The sequence below is a fragment of the Falco biarmicus genome, chromosome 2 (assembly GCF_023638135.1).
Source record: "Falco biarmicus isolate bFalBia1 chromosome 2, bFalBia1.pri, whole genome shotgun sequence".
NCBI classification, from domain to species: Eukaryota; Metazoa; Chordata; class Aves; order Falconiformes; family Falconidae; genus Falco; species Falco biarmicus.
The window spans coordinates 109,752,186-109,770,455 of record NC_079289.1 but is presented as its reverse complement, the minus strand read 5'-3'; the positions used below and the strand labels follow the sequence as shown (position 1 = coordinate 109,770,455).

At 38.7% G+C, this 18,270-nt stretch overlaps 1 protein-coding gene across 5 annotated transcripts in view; it reads left to right on the top strand.

Annotated features, from left to right (window-relative positions):
- ROBO1 (roundabout guidance receptor 1) overlaps positions 1-18,270 on the top strand; it is a 650,998-nt gene that overhangs the window by 251,027 nt on the left and 381,701 nt on the right. For all 5 annotated transcript variants that reach the window (XM_056327045.1, XM_056327049.1, XM_056327048.1 and 2 more), the window contains exon 2: positions 15,326-15,409. In XM_056327045.1, the coding sequence (XP_056183020.1) occupies positions 15,326-15,409 (84 nt within the window). The remainder of the gene's footprint in view (positions 1-15,325; positions 15,410-18,270) is intronic.

The window sequence follows — 18,270 nt, the reverse complement described above, 5'->3', positions numbered from 1 at the left end:
TATCAGACAGCAGACTAAAAGCTCCAAAACAGAGATCACCAGGGTATTGGGACATCATTGGGTGTCCTTTTCTCCCTGTCTAGCTCCAGCATTACAGACTTTTAAACATGGAGCTGGGAGCGTTGATGATGGAAGTCTGAAGAAAGCAACTTTCTTCAGAGAACTTGACTCTAACCACAATGGCATCTCAGATGTCCAGCTTTAAAATGGATATGATAACAGTACCTCCTCCACCTTGCAGGGTTTTGGGGAAAATGCGTTAGTTTACATTTGCAGAACATTGAGCAGTGATGTCTGCCAGTTTGTTAGTTTTGAAGAAGTCTGATTCCTAATCAGAGTTCACTGTCTACACACCTCACACACTTTGGGCTTCAGTTACTATGGGCCAGAGTCACTTAGCAAAACGACACTATGGTTTCAATGATGTTTTGAATATGTATTAACAGTAAGGACAAATCAAACGTTGCATAGTTGCTTGTATATTGAATATTATCTGTTCTCTGCACTGGGAGAATACTTTGATATGGTCACAGAATTAATGACAAAGACGTGCCTGGGGAAGCTGTAGTAAGATCAGTCGTGCAGCTTCACTTTTACAATTCCCTAAGTTTCAAGTTTGTGTCTTTGTGACCATAAGACTGTAAAAAGTATTTTTACTTACAGGTATTTTTGGTTGGGAGAGTGTGTGTGTTATCCTATAACTGCCTATAATTTGATGTTATTGATTAAAAAAACTGGTCACAATGTTTGAAGGAACGTCTATCTGCCTGTGCTCATTTCGTTGGGATTCAGGCAACAGTTTGTGGGGTTTTCAATGCTTGTTCATTTTCACTTTATTTCTACTGTCTGTAGATGCCTGCAAAACATAAAGACAGAGAAATCATACTTTCAAGGGAAGTCTTTCACCCCCCCTAAAGCAATTCCTGAGAATATTAGAGGGATGAAAGTAAAACTGTGTTTTCATCCCTTCAGACATTCTGTTGTTCTCCCCTCCCTGCCTCCCCGCTCTACGTTATAATTCCTCCTCCTCCCCTTCCAGCAGCAGCAGCAGCTGTAGGGCAGCCCTGTCAGCCCCGAGGAAGCTCTCCCCGGAGGGGCCACTGCACCTCCCTGACCTCCGCGGGGCTCCAGCCCCAGCTGCAGTGCTTGGCGGCTCTTCCCAAGCCCAGCTTTTCCCTGTGGTTCAGCACTCCATCAGACACCAGCCAGATTTTACGGAGTGTCCTTGCAAATGGGAGATCTGGTTCCTTTTTCTTCAGATATCTGTTTTCAGTTTTTTCCAGTAATAAAAATCCTAAAGAAATCAATTGATTCCTTAAAAGGAGTCACAGACTGGTCCAACTGTGTGCGCTCCCTCCTCTCTCTTTTTCTTTTCTCCAAAAAGCTTAAATAAACTGGTAAGATAGACTTACCTGCCACCTTGCACCTTCCCGTAGCACAGTGACCTTTCAGCAGCTAATGGAAGCTCCTGTGAACACAGTTTTCACAAAGATGCGTCTTCAACGTTGTTTTGCTTTCTGCTACCTAAACCTGAAATACTGAACAATGAGAAGCATTGGAAAAAATGGCAGGAGACTTTAGGCTAGATTGGGGAAAAGTTTGCCGCTGAGAAAGAGGTTTTTAAATAAAGAAAGTACCAAAAAGATCTTTGCAAAGATTAAACTTTCTAAATATGCAAATAATACAGTAGTGACTGATTGAATTGGTCCAGGAATCGAGGACTGGTCATTAGTTGAGCTGTTTAGTTGGAAAATGAAAACCAGTTGTACAAGAAAGGTAGAACAGTAGTTACATTTGGTGAAAGGGAAGTCAAAGAAAAAACTGACACTGCTTCCAGTATTTTTTGAAGACGTATTGTGTTGATAAGCAATATTACATGTCTTGTGCTGTGGTTCAGTCACACAGTAGTTCAGTGTGCTCTATACCTTTCTTCACAGATTGAAGCCAATTGCACAAAGAGCAGAGCATCCTTTCTCCCTGTGGAAGACAGATAATTTTCATTTCTGTCATTGATCAACATTTCTTCAAAACAGAAAAACGTTAGAGTGGGAGTCATCTGCTCTGCTCTTTACATTTCAGTGAGAGCAAAAAACCAAACTCTATAGGATGCCTGTGAAATCAGATGTGGGTAGAAATTGGATATTTTTCCTTCTTCTCATCTTTATAGACACTTGTAGGCTAGAGAAACCCTGGTCTCAGGTACCTATTTCACATTGTTCTCTGAATGATCACAGGTTTCCAAGCAATGCAGTACTCATGAATTTAGGCTAAAAGTGACACTTAACATGTATCACATCCTCAACTGAAACAATTCTGTTGAAATCCATTGTAGTTACTCACAATACACTAAATCCAGGGATCTCCTAGTGCATATTATGTGATATTTCCCCCTGAGATTAATGTGTCCTGTAATTTCAGTACAGCAAACCCATTGTATAATAATCACTCTTAACTGCAACTTCAAACATTTATCATTGCAATATATTTCTCTAAAATTAATATCTTACGGTTACTTTCACCTTGGTTGGATGGTGTGTATAAGAATGAACATAAAACAGAATCAATATAGTCATTAACTGACTCACTCACAGGATATGATAAATGAGGGGTCAGCTTAAATTCAACTAAATTTTCTTTGATACTATATCATCACAAAAATCTTCATGTCCCTATAGCATTTTTCATCAAGTGAATTTTCTTCTTATGAATGGCTTTTATTTTCAATTGTAATAATCTTTGTTCAAAGTGTGAAATTGGAGTCAGTCATTCAGATTTATGGAATACATCATTTGTATTAATGTTATTAATTCAGATTATGAAATAAGGGTTGATAAATTGAACTGAGGGGGTGGGGGAGGGCTTGGAAGTGGTTTACTTTAGTCTGATTTTCTACAGAATAGGGTTTCTGTTACTACATAGTCTACATCTGTTGGGCATACTCCTCTAGTGTCTTCTGAATTCAACTGCTAATCTTAACCAAAATCTTAAATGAAGATGTCAGGAGTCTCAAAGCTATGTCCGAACCAGTGGACGCAAGATGTAGTTACATTTTGTCTGCATATTAGGACAAGATTTCACTATACATCAGTTTCTGCCTTTTGGTTGTCTTGAGAAAGATACCTATGGTGAGAAGCTGCAAGGCAACCGGGAAGGTTTTGTCTAGGACTCTGACCGGGATTCCTGCAGGGACAGGACCCTGAGACACACTTAGCCTGAATCTAGTCAAACATAATTATGTTCAAGTTTCAAGCTGATTAGAAAAGCTTTAAATAGGAGTTTACCTAGCAAGCCTTCTTAGGCATGAGTGTCAATCAGTGTAAAACTGTCAGTCAGTACTTATGGAAGATTTTATTGATTTATTTCATTTTTTTTACCTAGTTTACCTTTCATCACTGAGCATGACTTTATTTTGTATGTGTCAGTGCATTCTTTTCTGAGGCAAAATGCATTTTCAAATACACAGCCATTTGTTATAGCCATTTAAAAGAATAAAAGCTATAGTGAAAACATCTTGGATTATTTTAAATTATATTATTTCTAGTGACAAATGTTGCTGTTTTCATTGTTCAGCCTTTTGTAGCTAAGAAAAATTTCTAAAATGTTTAACAGTTTTAGAAGCTTTTTGCTTAAGTGGGCTTGAAACAGTCCATCTCAGATGTAAGCTCTTTTTCTCTGACTTGCTTAATGCTTCAGTTGTCCTCAGTTTTGAACAAACATGCTTACATATCTTCAGAGATAAACTTTCAAGACTGTATCACATCATCTTGGTTACTCTCCAGCTGCAGAACAACAACACACGTTTCATTAGAGTTAGATAAACTGTAAAACTTGAGTAATGGGAATGATGTGGTAAACTCATTACTGTTTCTTTTGTTTTAAAGTTTAAATTTTCTCAGTAGCTCTTCCGGTAATTTTTTTAAAGTGGAAATATTAAAATAGTGTAATAAAACAATACTATTCTGCTTTGTGTTGTTTTCTTTCAAACTAGTGTTCAATGTCAGATCAGTCTCTAGCTGGATATGATGATATTTGATCCAATCTGTTACTCTCTTTTTTTCTTGTAACTAGCACCTTCTGAAATTACATTGTTTTTCCAGGAATTTTATGTAGTCTGGCCTGCTAAAATGAAAGATGATTAATTGACTTTAATATGCTAAATATGCTTTTCTTTCTCTAGGTTCTTACGTATCTGTTTTGTTCTCTTGTCTCCTTCTTCCATAAACTTTCATACCTATATTCTCACCAAGATCAATAAAGTAAATTTGAAGTCTGTAAAAATATTAAATGTTTTTCCATTGTGGTCTGTTGTGTGGTAGAAGTTTAGTACACTATTTGAAATAATCTTGATCATACCTAGATATATTTAATAACATAATATGGTGAAGTTCCAGAGTAGCAATCTTTAGACACAGCATGTTATCTTTTAAATTCAGTAGTAGTAGTGATGTATCTCTGAATTGTGGGGCACCTCTTGTTTCCAGCTGGGAGTTACGGGTACAGATCTGGTTCAACCTCTCTGTGTTTGTCAGTGGCTTAATCTTCTGATTAGACTCCGTTATGTGGTATGCTCTTATTCTGCTCCATGTATTTAGTTTTAAAGGTTCATAGCAGTAAGTCAGTTTTCAGCTTGAGACTTAACCTGATTATCAGCTTCTCCGTTGACTAGGTAGTAAAAATGTTGCTGAAGGACATTCGTCTGGTCTACTGACACACCTACTGTGCTCCAAAAGCCTGTTGCCCACCTGCAGCATGCAGCAAGGGCTAGGTGCTGCTGGCCCCACTGCCACAGAGCTGGGGCACCCCTGGGCTGTGGTCTCAGCCGTGGACGGTTGGAGAAGAACCCTGAGGGCACCAGGGCATGGAGCAGTGTGGAGGTGGCTGCTGTGGCCATCTCAGGGCTCAGGCCAGGTACTCTTACTGGCAGTTTGTGGGAGCATTCGGTGCTCAGATTGAAACCAGGCCATCATCTTCCTTGTTGGAGTTGCTGTGCTGGATAGCAGTTATCCTAGCCTGTAGGGATAAAGCATCTACTTGTGACTTTTATCCAGTTTGACATGTTAAAATTTGCAGAGGAACTCTGCTAGAGGCACTTGAGGGCCCCAACAATATGGAACCAATCATGCTAGAAACATATGATATGTATCATGTTGCTTCAGAAGTATTTTTTATTTCCTGCCCAAAGCAGCTGCACCAACACATTTAATGAAGTTAGGACAAACAAACAATTGGGTTTTGCTTAAGAAATTTTTCTTTTTTTGAGCTGTCACTCTCACAGTGTTGTACTTTAGAAATATTAAAGCTGTGACCTAGTCAGCAATGGTAGACTTGGGAAACTTTCTACAAGTAAATCTGACACAATGCATTCTTAGTCATCTGTGCTTTCATTTTCTGTTCATTGCTGTGATGATAAATGAGTCCCTTACTATGAGAAGCCTAATTTCCTGATCTCTAGCGCTATGGATTTTCTGGTTTTGCTTTTTAAGGGTGGCATAACTGTTTCCTTCCATTCGCTATTTAGTTGTTGTTCTGTATCTACCAACACACAAACTGAAGTTTCTGACAAGTTTATGTCTTACTGGGTAGTTTATCTGAAAGGCCTGGTTGTTTTTTGAACATAGAAACGTAATTTGGTCTGTCTTTGCCATCTTGATAGTCTTATCCATCAAAATTTTGATGTGGTTCTTTTTTTATTTACACTGGTATTGTCCTCATCATATTTGTGTCATTTAAAACCCATCATTTTTTCAGTGTTCATATGTTATTGGTTTGGGCTCTGCGCTTCTAGCTACAGCTCTAATTATTTCAGGAGTTCCCATGGACCTACTGAAGGTCCTATTTTGTCTCAAAATTACTGCCTTTAGCTAGTAATTCCCATGCTCAATGTACTCAGTATTACAAATTGACAATATCTAGAGAAATCTGTAGATCCTTGTAAACTCAAGTATCCCATGCTGTGTTGTGCGATTTCTTATCTGGTATTAATTTTGCAGAGCTGAAATCTGACAAGAATGAAGAGTTATTGATTGTTCTCCTCCTTGGCTATTTCATTTTATCATTGTTCTATTTTGTCTGGAGTTTGACTTCATAAACTTGGAGTAATTTTTGACCCCGTGCTTTCTTTTGAGGCTGACATTAATCACACAGAGAAATGAGATTCCCAGCTGGAAGATGCTAAAGAACCACTAGGAACTAATAAATTAACTTACCACTATTTTATGAATTTTGCGGTTTAGACTGAGAATTATTAAGTTGATTGGGACATATGTGTATGTTCATTATGAGCTAGATAGTAATTGCTAATTCTTTATTTGTGGCTCTTTCTCCCATTTCCCTGAAGTATTCACAGCTGTGCTAACAGAACCCTGCATACAGTCAATGGAAGCATTTTGCTGCTTTAACAAGAAAGGGCTTTAGCCTAATATCAAATTTTCCAGGCAAATGCTTACATGCTCCATCATTTGTTTTCTTAAGGATATGATTTTGAGCAGCGAGCAGTCAGCTCAGGTAAACAAAGAAAGGAGGAACACCTGTTGTACAGCTTCTCTCCAAGGGACAAACTTAAAAACCTTCTTTGTAGAATGCACTTCACTATGCTGCACAAAAGAAGTAGCTTTTAAAAAGAGCTTTACAGAAAGAATCCCTGTGATCCAATAACAAAAGACAAAAACTTCCCTGATGTACTTACCTCTATTTAGTATGAATAAAAGCAAACACTCTCTGGATTAAAAAGAAGAAAAAAAAAAACCAAACAAAAAACCAAGTGTTGCAAGTGAGTATTGTTTGAGATCTGCAGCTAATTCACTGTCTTGGAAGGTGAATAGGAAAGGGAATTCTGGACAGACTTGACTTGCTACTACTTTACATGGATATGTATTTGTGATTTGATGACGCTTGTAGCTTGCTGTAAATTTGTTCTTGTAGAGCTGTGCTGATTGACATGGTATGTTTTTCAACTCCATGCCTTTTTTACAAGTCAGCGTGAATATTTGTTAACCATGCAATTCACCTTTTCATTTCACTTCAAAATCATCCCTGTGTATCACTTACTAAATTACTTTCCTGTTAGGTCACAAAGATTTTCATTGTAAACTACGTCAGGGTTAAAACCTCATTTTTTTAATCTGTGAATCACCCCATAGGAAATAGCATCATCAGTTTCTCGTTTTGTGCAGGAGGCAGGTTAAGTAGAATGTGAGTGGCTTGAAGTATGGAGGCCTGTCCTGTCTGCTGGCTTCTCCGTCATAGCCAAAGGGATGGGACTGTGGAAGGCAAAAAGGAAGGGAGAGCACAGCAGAACAACTGGACACATTTCCTCTGAGAAATCCATATGCTGAGCATATCAGTAATCACAAGGTGGCTGAAGTCACTGTTGGGAGGTAAAGAACGTGTGTTCACAACAGCAAAAAGGGTCAAAATGCAGTTCTTCTAAAAGGGGGGGGTGGGGGGTGCTAGGGGATCAAAACCAGGACAGGTAGAAATGTAGGTAGGAGTATCTCCTGAAAAAAAGGACCAGGGATTCTTGTGGTATCAGACTTTCTTGCTTATATAGCTGTTTTAATAGGCTTGCTTAATGTGCCAGTGTATTCCCTTGCTTGACAGTGTATTAGTGCAAGTATACCCATTATTTCTGTAAACAAGCATTGACATACATTGATTTAATATTATTCTTCATGCTGAGCTCTGCAGATAGATTAGTAAAATGTAAATGGCACAGCTGTGTTGCAGATATATCTGACAGCTTAGAAGATGACTTTGCACATACAGAAAAGCAAAGGAATGAGAAAGAGCTTTCTCAGCCCTTGAATTGTGTACATCCTCTTCAGTGTTCATTTTTATGGTAGTTGTAATTTCAAACCATGTGACTGCAAGGCTGTTGGCATTGGCATGTTCAATGAGTTTCTGCATTTTTGTTGTTTATTATAGTCATTAATGGAAATTCACCACCTTTCCTAAGTTCAACACTCGGCTGAATAACATAAGAGGTAATTAAGTACGGTGGGTTTCTTGCTGTGTTCCAGTTCTGTAGTAAAGAGAAATTGAACCCAGTTCTCTGCTCGTATTTTGGGGGCAGCTACTCATAAAGCAGCTGCATATTTGAGCCTCAAAACAACCTTACAGGGCTAAAGTCATAGAAGCAGCAGCCCCAGGGGTTAATGCCTGGAGGGGGTGGGTGTAGTCTCCTAGAGTTGCTTAAAATGCTTAGGGGGTTATTGGAAGGAGTGGAGCTGCAGGATTGCACGGGAAGCTTGCATAACCAGTTCTTAAACTGTATGTGGTGCTGGTGCTAATTGCTATTATTTAGTGCCCTGATGTTGGTTCCCACAGTAATCAGAACTCCTTTGAGTAACAGGTAAGTTTACTTGGAAGAAAACAAAATAAGAGAGCTTCTAAAGGAGAGGAAATTTCCTAAAGTAACTTCAAATTCAGAGCTTGTAGTAAAAAGAAAATAAAAAATATTGCTGTGAAGAAACCTGTGCCAAATTGCTTATGCCATATTGAATATAGTCAAGATGACTAGTGAGCACTTCTGAATAGGTAATTCATTTCTGTACATTCTGGAGAAAGTTTGTGTGTTGCCTTAGAGAAGAAAAATCTGTTATAAATCTGGTTGTCCCTCCTTAGAAAATGGATTCTTGCCCTAATTAATCATAGTTCCTCATACAGGCTACTGATGGGTCTCTTATCTACCCCTGCAACTAAAGCAGCTGAGGCCACCACCTGTTACCTCACTTCCAGCACCATTTAATTAGCCTGAATGGCTGTTACCTTTGGGTTTATCTGGCAGGGAAAGATATGGGAGCAGATGCAGAACAGGAGAGAGATACAAGGCACAGCTAAAGAAGTATAAAGAAGAGCTAGGGTAAGTCAAGGTGTGTAGGGAAGTGAGGACTATAGACAGGATTTGGGGCATCAAAGCCATACTACTCATGTTTACTTGCTGTCTGCTGAACTCCAAATTTTGAGAATTTAAGTGTTAAATCAGAAATGTTGCTATGGAATTATATTGGTAAAGTCTCCGGCATGACTGGTTCCACATAAGATTTCAGCTTCATAATCTGAAAGGAAATTATGCAGATTAAAACCCAATAAATAATAAAACAACAAAAACCCAACAACAAACCCAACAATCATAGTTATACTACTCTGTAAAATACGTTTGCTGGATCTGTTTTGAAGTTGGTAACACCTATGTTTACTACTTACTTCCTAAATAAAAAAAAAAAATAATATGCAAAGAGGTTGTTTACCTGTAACAAAGATGCAAAGAGGTAGTTTGCTGCTTTTGCATAACTAGAAGTCTTCATTTCCTTTTTACTATGTTAAAGGCTATTTCAGAATGAATCATGAAAACGAAGGGAAGGAAAGGTGTTTAAATAACATTCACTACCTAGATTTTGTCAGGATTTCAGTCATATGCACAGTTGCCTGAAAACAACCAAAAGAAAGGTACTCAAATCATTAAATAAAAGCTAAATTCTTCTTTGTATTAGAAAACTGTTTCTAAGGGATTTTTTTTACACCACAAGGTATTCTGTTCTCATGTGAAAATTGTCTCCTGTGTGTAATGAGTAACATTTCTGTACCTGCCTATAAGTGCACATTTTATTTTTAGAACCATATATTGAGTTGCTACAACATACTTGTACAGTTTATTAATAAAAGCCTCCTTATGGATTCATTCGTAATTTATTTGTGCCATATCCTCAGATTAAAGCCAATATGTGTGAACAAATTCTTGCCTTTTCCGCTTAGCTTAAACCTTTCTTAATTTTTAAGACAAGGCAGCTGAGCAATATAAACTTTCAATGAAGAACTGAATAACTTGTGAAGACTCTTAGCTGATGAAAATGGTCATAACTCCCTAAAGTTATCCAGTTTAAACAAGTTAGCTGGCTGAATGTGAATGTCTCTAGAAAATTGCTCTTGAAGCGATATGAAAAATAATAGAATATTTTCCTTCAGCTAATATGAAACATCAGTAAGGATATTCTCCAGGTCAATCAGCCATATGCTATATAGGCTTCTGATACAGACCTGTAAGTGTTTAACAAGCGGTGATAGTCCAAGGGTAGTCTAATTATTCCCAGTTCTACGCATCATAGCTTGAAGCTTTTCCTTTTTGCTCTGGATCTGAAGCATAGGTCTACAATCTTGAAACCTTGTCTATGTGTTTCTAAATACAACCCCCAAATTACTTCTCACAGCTATATTAACAGTAGTTTTTTCCCTAAAGTATTAGCCTTACTTACCTGTACTCTGATAGCATGAAATCTTTTGTTATTATGAATAACCAAATGAAGAAACAGAATTAAATCAAATATTCCTTAAGACATATTATGGTGTATTTCTACTGTAATTGCAATAAAAACCTACAATCAATACTGGGAGAAAACAAAAAAAAGGCTACTAATTTAATTCCTCATCTTAGATTGTGGTTTGATGTAGTCACAGCTGTTTGGTTTTTTTTCTGATGTCTCTTCGTGAATTCCTCTAGATCACTAGAAGGGAATCAATGGGAATTGATCCAATTTGTAGAACACAATTCTAATATTGATAGTAGTTTATATTAATTTGCTTCACCCTAATCTTTTATTAATGTTCATTTGCAAAATGCTGTTCGTGCTGTTTCCTCCCAATTTTGTACCCCCAAGCTGATGATGATAATGAAATTTAGAGAAATGTAACAAGAAATAATGAAGTTTTATATCTTGAAATTAAATATGGTAACAGTTACTATTTTTGTAATCAGACATTGTTCAATAGATGGCGCTAATTTCAGATAAACAATGACCAGGGCAGATACATGAGATTCCTACAGTAGTAAGTTGTTTCCTAGGTATTTTCCATTTTTCTTTATTTCCTCCAGGAGGATGGGTCAGGGCATCAATACTGATTAATTTGGGGACTTTTTGAGGATGCATTGCCAATAAAATGTGTCACACAGACATATCTCCCTGGTACAAAAGACACAATAACTGATGGCATCACTTTCTCCTACCAGTGGGGAAAACCAAAATCACTGGTGAATTTTCAATGAATAGAAGAGCCATGGTTAAAAATATATTTAATATAATTTTTGAGGTTAGAATTGCACAAAGCACTTGAATGCAAGTATCCATGAAAATAAATGTGGCTGTGTGGTTTGAGGTGTTGTAGGAGCCAAGAGAATGAATAACAATAGTAAATATTTAGTATTTTGATTTTCTGATCATTTTGAAGACTTAGAAGATAGGTAATTTAAAGCATGATTGGTGTTTAGTAGTTCCTGCTGCAGTCCAATAAAATGGAATAACTTAGAGATTTCAGTGGAAATTTCATTGGAAAAAGTTCCCTGCATTCACATAAATCTTCGGTGCTATCAAACTGCCATTGGACCACTTAAACTTGTTATGAACTTGTGTGATTAAGCTAAATCCTCTTGCTGCTTTGAAGATATTGTCTGTGCTTGGGCTGCAGTGACTAAACCTGAAACCATTCCACCAAAAAGTTAGACGGCTCAGTGTTGATAAACTTAGCACTCTCCTATCAAGTCAAAATAGATGCTTGTTGGGGTTTTTTTGTTGTTTTTGGTTGGTTGGGGGGGTTATGCTAGAAGATACTTGCCCAAATTACTGAATGGTTGCTTTGTAAATGGTTGTAGAGAGGGAATGAGATTTTTTTATCATGATGAGGCGCTTCCTCCTCTCAAAGGCAGCCTTTTTCAAATCTTCCTATGAAAGAAAACTGTAGTAGCAATCAATAAGGGGCAGCTTGCACCTTTTTTTCTCTTTGGTAGTCAAGTCTCTGCTTTTCATCTTCCTTTTCCAAAATAAACCCATTTGGTACTACAAAAAAAAGAGGGAGGGGGTACACAGAAAAAATCCTTTTACCATCTTCCTGAAGTATTGGGTATTTACAGGGAGAAATAATATTCTGTTGAATTAAATATTGGGTTTTGTTCTGGTTTTTTTGGTGGTTGGTTGGGGGTTTTTGTTGTTGTTGTTGTTGATTTTTTTAACTTCATGAATCAACCAATTTCTGCCTAGGTTTTTTTAAAGTGTAAGTTTTATTTCACTGAAAATGGTCTTCTCTTGGCAGCTAGAATATCAAAGACATTGGTTTAAATTCCTCCTGTCTAATACACAAATTCAGCCAAGATGTTCAGCCTTACTGGAGAGCTGTTTTGAGGGACATCTCTCTGTCAGTTCTGTGGAACCTGTTATAAAGTGATTATGCTATTTCTCTGAAGGATGAGGCATCAAGTTCAGCCTCCACTTTGACTTGGACCGAGCTGTAAATTTTTTCATATATCAGGTGAATCTTTCAGGTTTTATAATTCATTCTCTACACCTTTTTTGGCATGGTGACTGTTCAAGAAGTGTAGTGATGTAAAATTTTTCGTTATGTTTAACAAAGGCAAGTCAAAAATTGCCTGATCCTACAGCACACTAGTCATAAGAAATACGTCACTTCTTAACATTCAGGCACTTTACCACCCATTCAGCAGTGTGCCTTCACAGCAGTCTCATGGTGAAATGCACTCTTTTAAGTCAATAGCACTTATTTCTGTTAAGTTTTAAGAGGGAGTCCCAAGGAAAGGCAAAGCTGGATCTTGTGACAGAGCTAAAATTACATTCAGCCAAGTGCAAGGGGCCACAGCCCAAAATGTAGGACTTGGGCGCAGACTTACCATTGAGTGAAATGGGTAGAATTAAACCACAGCAAGAGCTGAACATCAGTGAGCATCATTACTGAAAGTAGTTTTCAGCCAGAGACCATAAGTTAACATTAGTTGACTATCATGTTTGATATCAGGTAGAAAAGCCATGTTTCTCAAAGAATGAGTGAATATATCTGTGTATTTTGGACTGTAAAGAACAAGTACGTTGTCAGTAACAGATATCATGTAAGTATCATTACTGTTAAAAAGAGACTAATCCCCTCATTTCCATCAGTGGAGGATTTGAAACCAAGATTTTCAGGTCTAAATGGCTGCAAGTAGTTGCAGCCTAGTTTCTAAAGCTGCTGCTCTCGTGTCCTGTTGGCTGTATTGAATGCACAGCATTTCTGAAACGCAGACTGCTCCTATTTAAACTCCAAAGTGAGCCTTGCTAAGGGCATTAGCATTGGTGGGTTTGGGAGGTATTACGAGGAGGGTGGCCTGCTGGTGGGAGTGCCATGTCTGAGGTCGTATCTTGGGTAAAAAAGATCAATTCATTATGCAATTATATTTTGTACATGACACCAGACAATACACCAAGACATAGAACACTCCAGTAGCTTTCAGTGCGTCTTCTTCCTTCTTCATCATTTTGAGCAGTGTGTGGTTAAATCTCCTAAAAGGCAATCAGTCTTACAAAATGATCATCAGCATGTTTGTTGCTTGAAATCTCCGTCTGAGCTTTCTGTAGTTGATTATAAACGTTTGCCCTAAAATAAGTAGGCACAGCCTCTGCCACTTGATGTAATAAAAAGTCTTGTCCTTCTGTCCTTTACTGCTGTAATTTAAAACTCTGACCCGGTCCACCCTTGAATGCAAATAAGTGAGCAATCTGGAGAAGCAGAATGTTGATCCAGTCACTCTAAAGCCATTTTCAGAGCAGATTTTAAAGATGTACGTGACATTGGCCATTAGTGAGGCAAAAAAGATGAATGGACCAATAAACGAACATATTTCACTTCTTTCATCTGCCAAGATGAAGCACCATCTTGGTGTTTAGTTGGTTTTTGGGTTTTGGTCTCTTATTATATGTGCAGCAGTACTTTAAAAGACGTTATCAATTCTTTAATTGACTTTTAAAAATAATTGTTTCTTCCATTAAGTCCCCTTAAGTGGATTGGTCTTGAAGATTTAGGTTTTATTTTTGTTTTTCTTTTGTAATTCTGTAAAAAGATTTCTATTTGTAAGGATGCTGTCTCTCTAAGATTTAAAAAACAAAACAAAACATGGAGAATATGAATGTTTGGCTTCACATTTTTAAAAATTAGATTGACAGAGCTAGTAAAATTAAGCATCCAGGGGGAAAAAAAATCCTCTTTAGTTTTGTTTTTTTTTTCTAGTTTGCTTTAAATGTTTTGTGGAACTTCAGAATACTTTTTTAGCAATATGTGTGTTTTATTGAAAAGGAACAGTAACTTTCAGTGATTATAGAAGTCCAGAATAAGTCTGTGTGGGAGAAAGCATAACATATCTTTCCTATTCAGGGTCTTTACAATAATTAATAAATAATTTGACACCTGTCAACAGGAAAAAGAAATAAGCAGCTTATTGTTGTGTAGTGATATTCCTGCAAAGAGATTTGCTTCTTGCAGTTTTTCCTAAACAAAATATGAATGTTTCTTTTTAGGTGTTTTCTGTTGAACAGTGCACTATCAAAAGTAAATTAAAAATAGAATTTAAGTTTAACAAACAGTTTTACATTAAGCTGCATAGACGAGTAAAAAGATCTAGTGATATTGACTACAAATTCCTTTGGGTTGTGCTGTTTTATTTTCAGAGCCACTGGGATTTTAATTTTATTTTTTTCTTTGAATTATTTAGTTCATTATTATGAGTTATCCTCACAGTGCTTTGTGGTGCTTTGATCAGCAATTTATCTTGGGGTCTTAAAACACATGTTCATTTATGCGTTTAGCTGACCAGCTGCCTTTCCATTTTTTCCTTTTATTTTTTTTTTTATGTGACATTGAAATCGAGTGTTTCTGTGCAAGCATCTTTGAACTCAGAAAATGCATCTTACTCCTTATGCTGCTGAACTGCTGCCTTTTCATAAAGGGGCTCTAGCCCTTTCCTCTGCCCCATCTTCCAGAAGAGGTAGAGCAGCCCCCCCGCCCCCGTGCTTGCCAAGACACAGTCGTCCAGTCCCCCCCCTCTGTCCCCCCCCGCCTCCTCCCCACAAAGAGGTGAAGTCCCCTGAGTCTGTAATTGCCAGGAGATGAAGCGATGATGGGGAGTGATCACAGTCAATAGCTTTGATTAACAATAAGGTGGAAAATTAGCAATGCTAGCATTCAGCTCCCCTGCCTTCCCGTCCCCATATGCTCACCACAGCCTGTGCTGGCTGGTTGGCAGGGTGGCCACCACGCCTGGCGGGCTGCAGAGCGAGACCTGGAGTGGGCAGAGAGGGACAGCGAGCAGCATTTAGGGGACCTGGGGTGATGCTCCCCGCCACCTTTTGCTGGGCACCACCATGTCGGCAGGGGAAGGACAAAGTGTGCCGTGCACTGGCACTGTGGCTTTTGCTGTCATGTGTGGATTTAATCGTGTCTGGACGTGTTGTGATCAAAATGGCAACTACTGTTACTCCTGTGACCCCATCAGCAGCTCTGGTGTTGTTTCCGACAGACTCCGGCGACCTAGAGAGGGGAAACGACAGCGGGACACCACTCCCCACCTCTGATAATGGCGACAATTCGCTGGGCTACACAGGTAGAGTGCATCTTTCCAAAATATTCCTGACTGCCTCCTTCTGACACTTTCAAAATACATCTGCCATTACCACCTGTACACGTTTTTTTAATCATCTTTGCTAGCTGACTATCTTTCACCATCACCCTAGAAGTTCAACTTTGTTAGTGCTGTTGGAAGATATTCTTGTGCCTTTTAACTAACCAAGATGACTGTCTTTTTGTTGTGTGTTAGTACATTTCAATTATTTAAATGTTTAAAGTAATTTTCTGTTCTTGAAACAATGCACCCATTATTCTCCTTCAAACTGTGTATGTTAGTGCATGAGGCAATGTATCATCCAAGAGAAATTTTTCCAAAGACCAAAGACAGGGATTTTTCAATGTGTTTATTTGGGATTGTTTTTTGCTTTGTTTCTGTTCTAAACAAACCCAAAATATATTGCAGCAGGGAAAAAAGTCCAAGTCAAACTAAAACGTGATTGGAGAAGAATCTATTTCACTGACCTCTGCATTGCATAAACTAGAGAAACATGTCTCTAGGCCAAATAAGAAAACCCACAGATAAGCAGCACCATACGATATGTAGCAGCAGGGATCTCTGAGGAGCCCATTTCTGTAACTCCTCTGCGTGCTGAGACGATACCCAGCTCCAGGAGTCACTCCAGACACGCTACTGACCGCAGCCCGGGCTCAGCTTCAGAGTTCCCGAGTTCAGGGGTTTCATGAACTACGGGTGGTCCAGGACAGTGGCAGACTCTTAGATCTAAATTACTTTAGGTTGTGAAGGTAAGTAATAATTCTTCTGGTGGTAGCAACTTTTGGGAAGGGAAGGAGTGAGGAGTTGGGCATTTAACTGGAAGATGTTCTTTGAACACTGTATTGGTGGGTTACTAGTGCTACTACTGCTCACACTGTGTAAAATTGCTTATAGTCAAGTTCCTAACAAAAGCGTATGAATCAGACATTCATAACTAAAACAGTCTTATAGGACAGAAGAAGAGGATAGGCAGGTATAACAAAGAGGGCATAATTTCTTGTCCATTCATAAAACTTCAAGTCTGTTATACACCACTGACAATGATTATGGCTTTCATTGCCTACGCCTCACAAAACATCCCTGCATGTGGTTAAAAACCTTGACACAAAATTTTATTCCATTTTAAAAGTCTTTTTTTCTAAAAAGGTAAAAAAGCAAGGCAATACAAATTTCCCCTCAGTCAAGAAGATAGATGCCTTCTCAGAAAGCCATGGCATGAACTTTACTGCATGTGGTTATTAACTTTTCTATATTCTGATTATTCCTATTTTTTTTTCTAAATGCACCCCCCCCCCCCCCCCCCCCACCTCCCCCATGCCCCGAGTTTGGCGCATCTGTGCTCTCTGATGCATATGGGGTCATCATATTGAAAAAAAGAAAATTAATATAGCTTAAATAATGCTTTCTTTTTGAGTTACTGGAAGTTAGATTTGGGCTTTCAGAAAATGGGGCTGGAAACGGTGATCCCTGGGTTTTGTGTTTAAGCAGCCACTAATTTACGTGGGACCACGAGTGAGACTCTATTAATAATAAAGTTGCTTGCTTTTACCTAGAGAGGAGCAATCAGTTCCCCTCCAGCTTCTCACCCCTCCCTGGCCTGGGGCTGGTGCTCAGCAGGTGGATTTCTGTGCCCAGAGCCTCACATCTCCCTATGGAGGTGGGAGAGGGGGCCCTGCATGTGCTCTCCATAAGCTCCCTTAGCCACAGGAGTAGCAGGGATAGGAATTCAGGGGGATACACCATCACTTTTCCTACTGGTATATTTCAAAGAGGGGCTGGAGACTTGCATGGCAAGCGTGCCAGGTGGGTGATGGCAGGCAGAGGGTGCGAGGGCTGCAGGTGGTGCTGCACTTTGTCGCCCTCCTGCAGGGCAGTATTTAAGGCATACACGGTGGTGTTTAAAAGAGTAGGTCCCCTCTGAGTGTGGGGACATGGGATTGCTTCCTGAGCAGAGCACAGACCCTTCTGCACCTGCCCATCCACAGGGATCCTTCGCCCAAACCAAGGTGTGCACATGCACCTGGGTGCCATGTCTCTGCAGGGCATTGCAGCGGTTTAACCTGCCTCTCAGAGACTAATGGGGTCATGGGGAAGGCTGACAACATCAAACCCTGGTCTAGTAGTTCCCCCGAGGCTCCGGATCTTAACTCTAGGCCATGTTTTAATAGGCATTTTCCAAACAAGCACAAGAGTCAGGATCAAGTTAGAAGCAAACACAAGCTGACCAAATATGAAACCCGAGAGGATGGCCAGTTTTGTTTAATTGGAGTTTTTATGCCTCTTATTTGAAAGAGCACTGAATAAAGAACAAGGTTTTTCATGTTTAAAGATTTAATGATCCAGTATTTCTTCACCACAATGTAATAGTAATGAGTAGCACTATGTGTGTATACCTTGATTTCTATAGAGAAGCCCTAAGGTATTTAATAAAATTACTCCAAGAGGTTTCTGTAATAATCAGTAAAGATTATTAAGAACAACATTAACTGTAATACGATCTTATACGTAAAGTTACAGGGGTTTTTTTTCTAATTTATGGGCTCATTTATGTGAGCCTAATATGGAGTTCCTGGATTTTACAAAAGTATTCTTAGATCATTTTTTGTTCTCTCTTACCTATGGAATTCCATTCTCCAAAAGGAAAACCATTCCAGAAGCTTGCTTGTGCTGATAATTCTCTGTTTCGTTCCCAAAATCATTCAGCTAAGTCCAGGATGTCTGGACCCATGGGCAAAAAACCTCAGCAATTTATTCTCTAATCCTGTATTTATCTTCAGGTGGTGTCTGAATGGACAAAACCCAAACAAGCTAATAACTGCTGGCATACAGTAGGATCGTACATT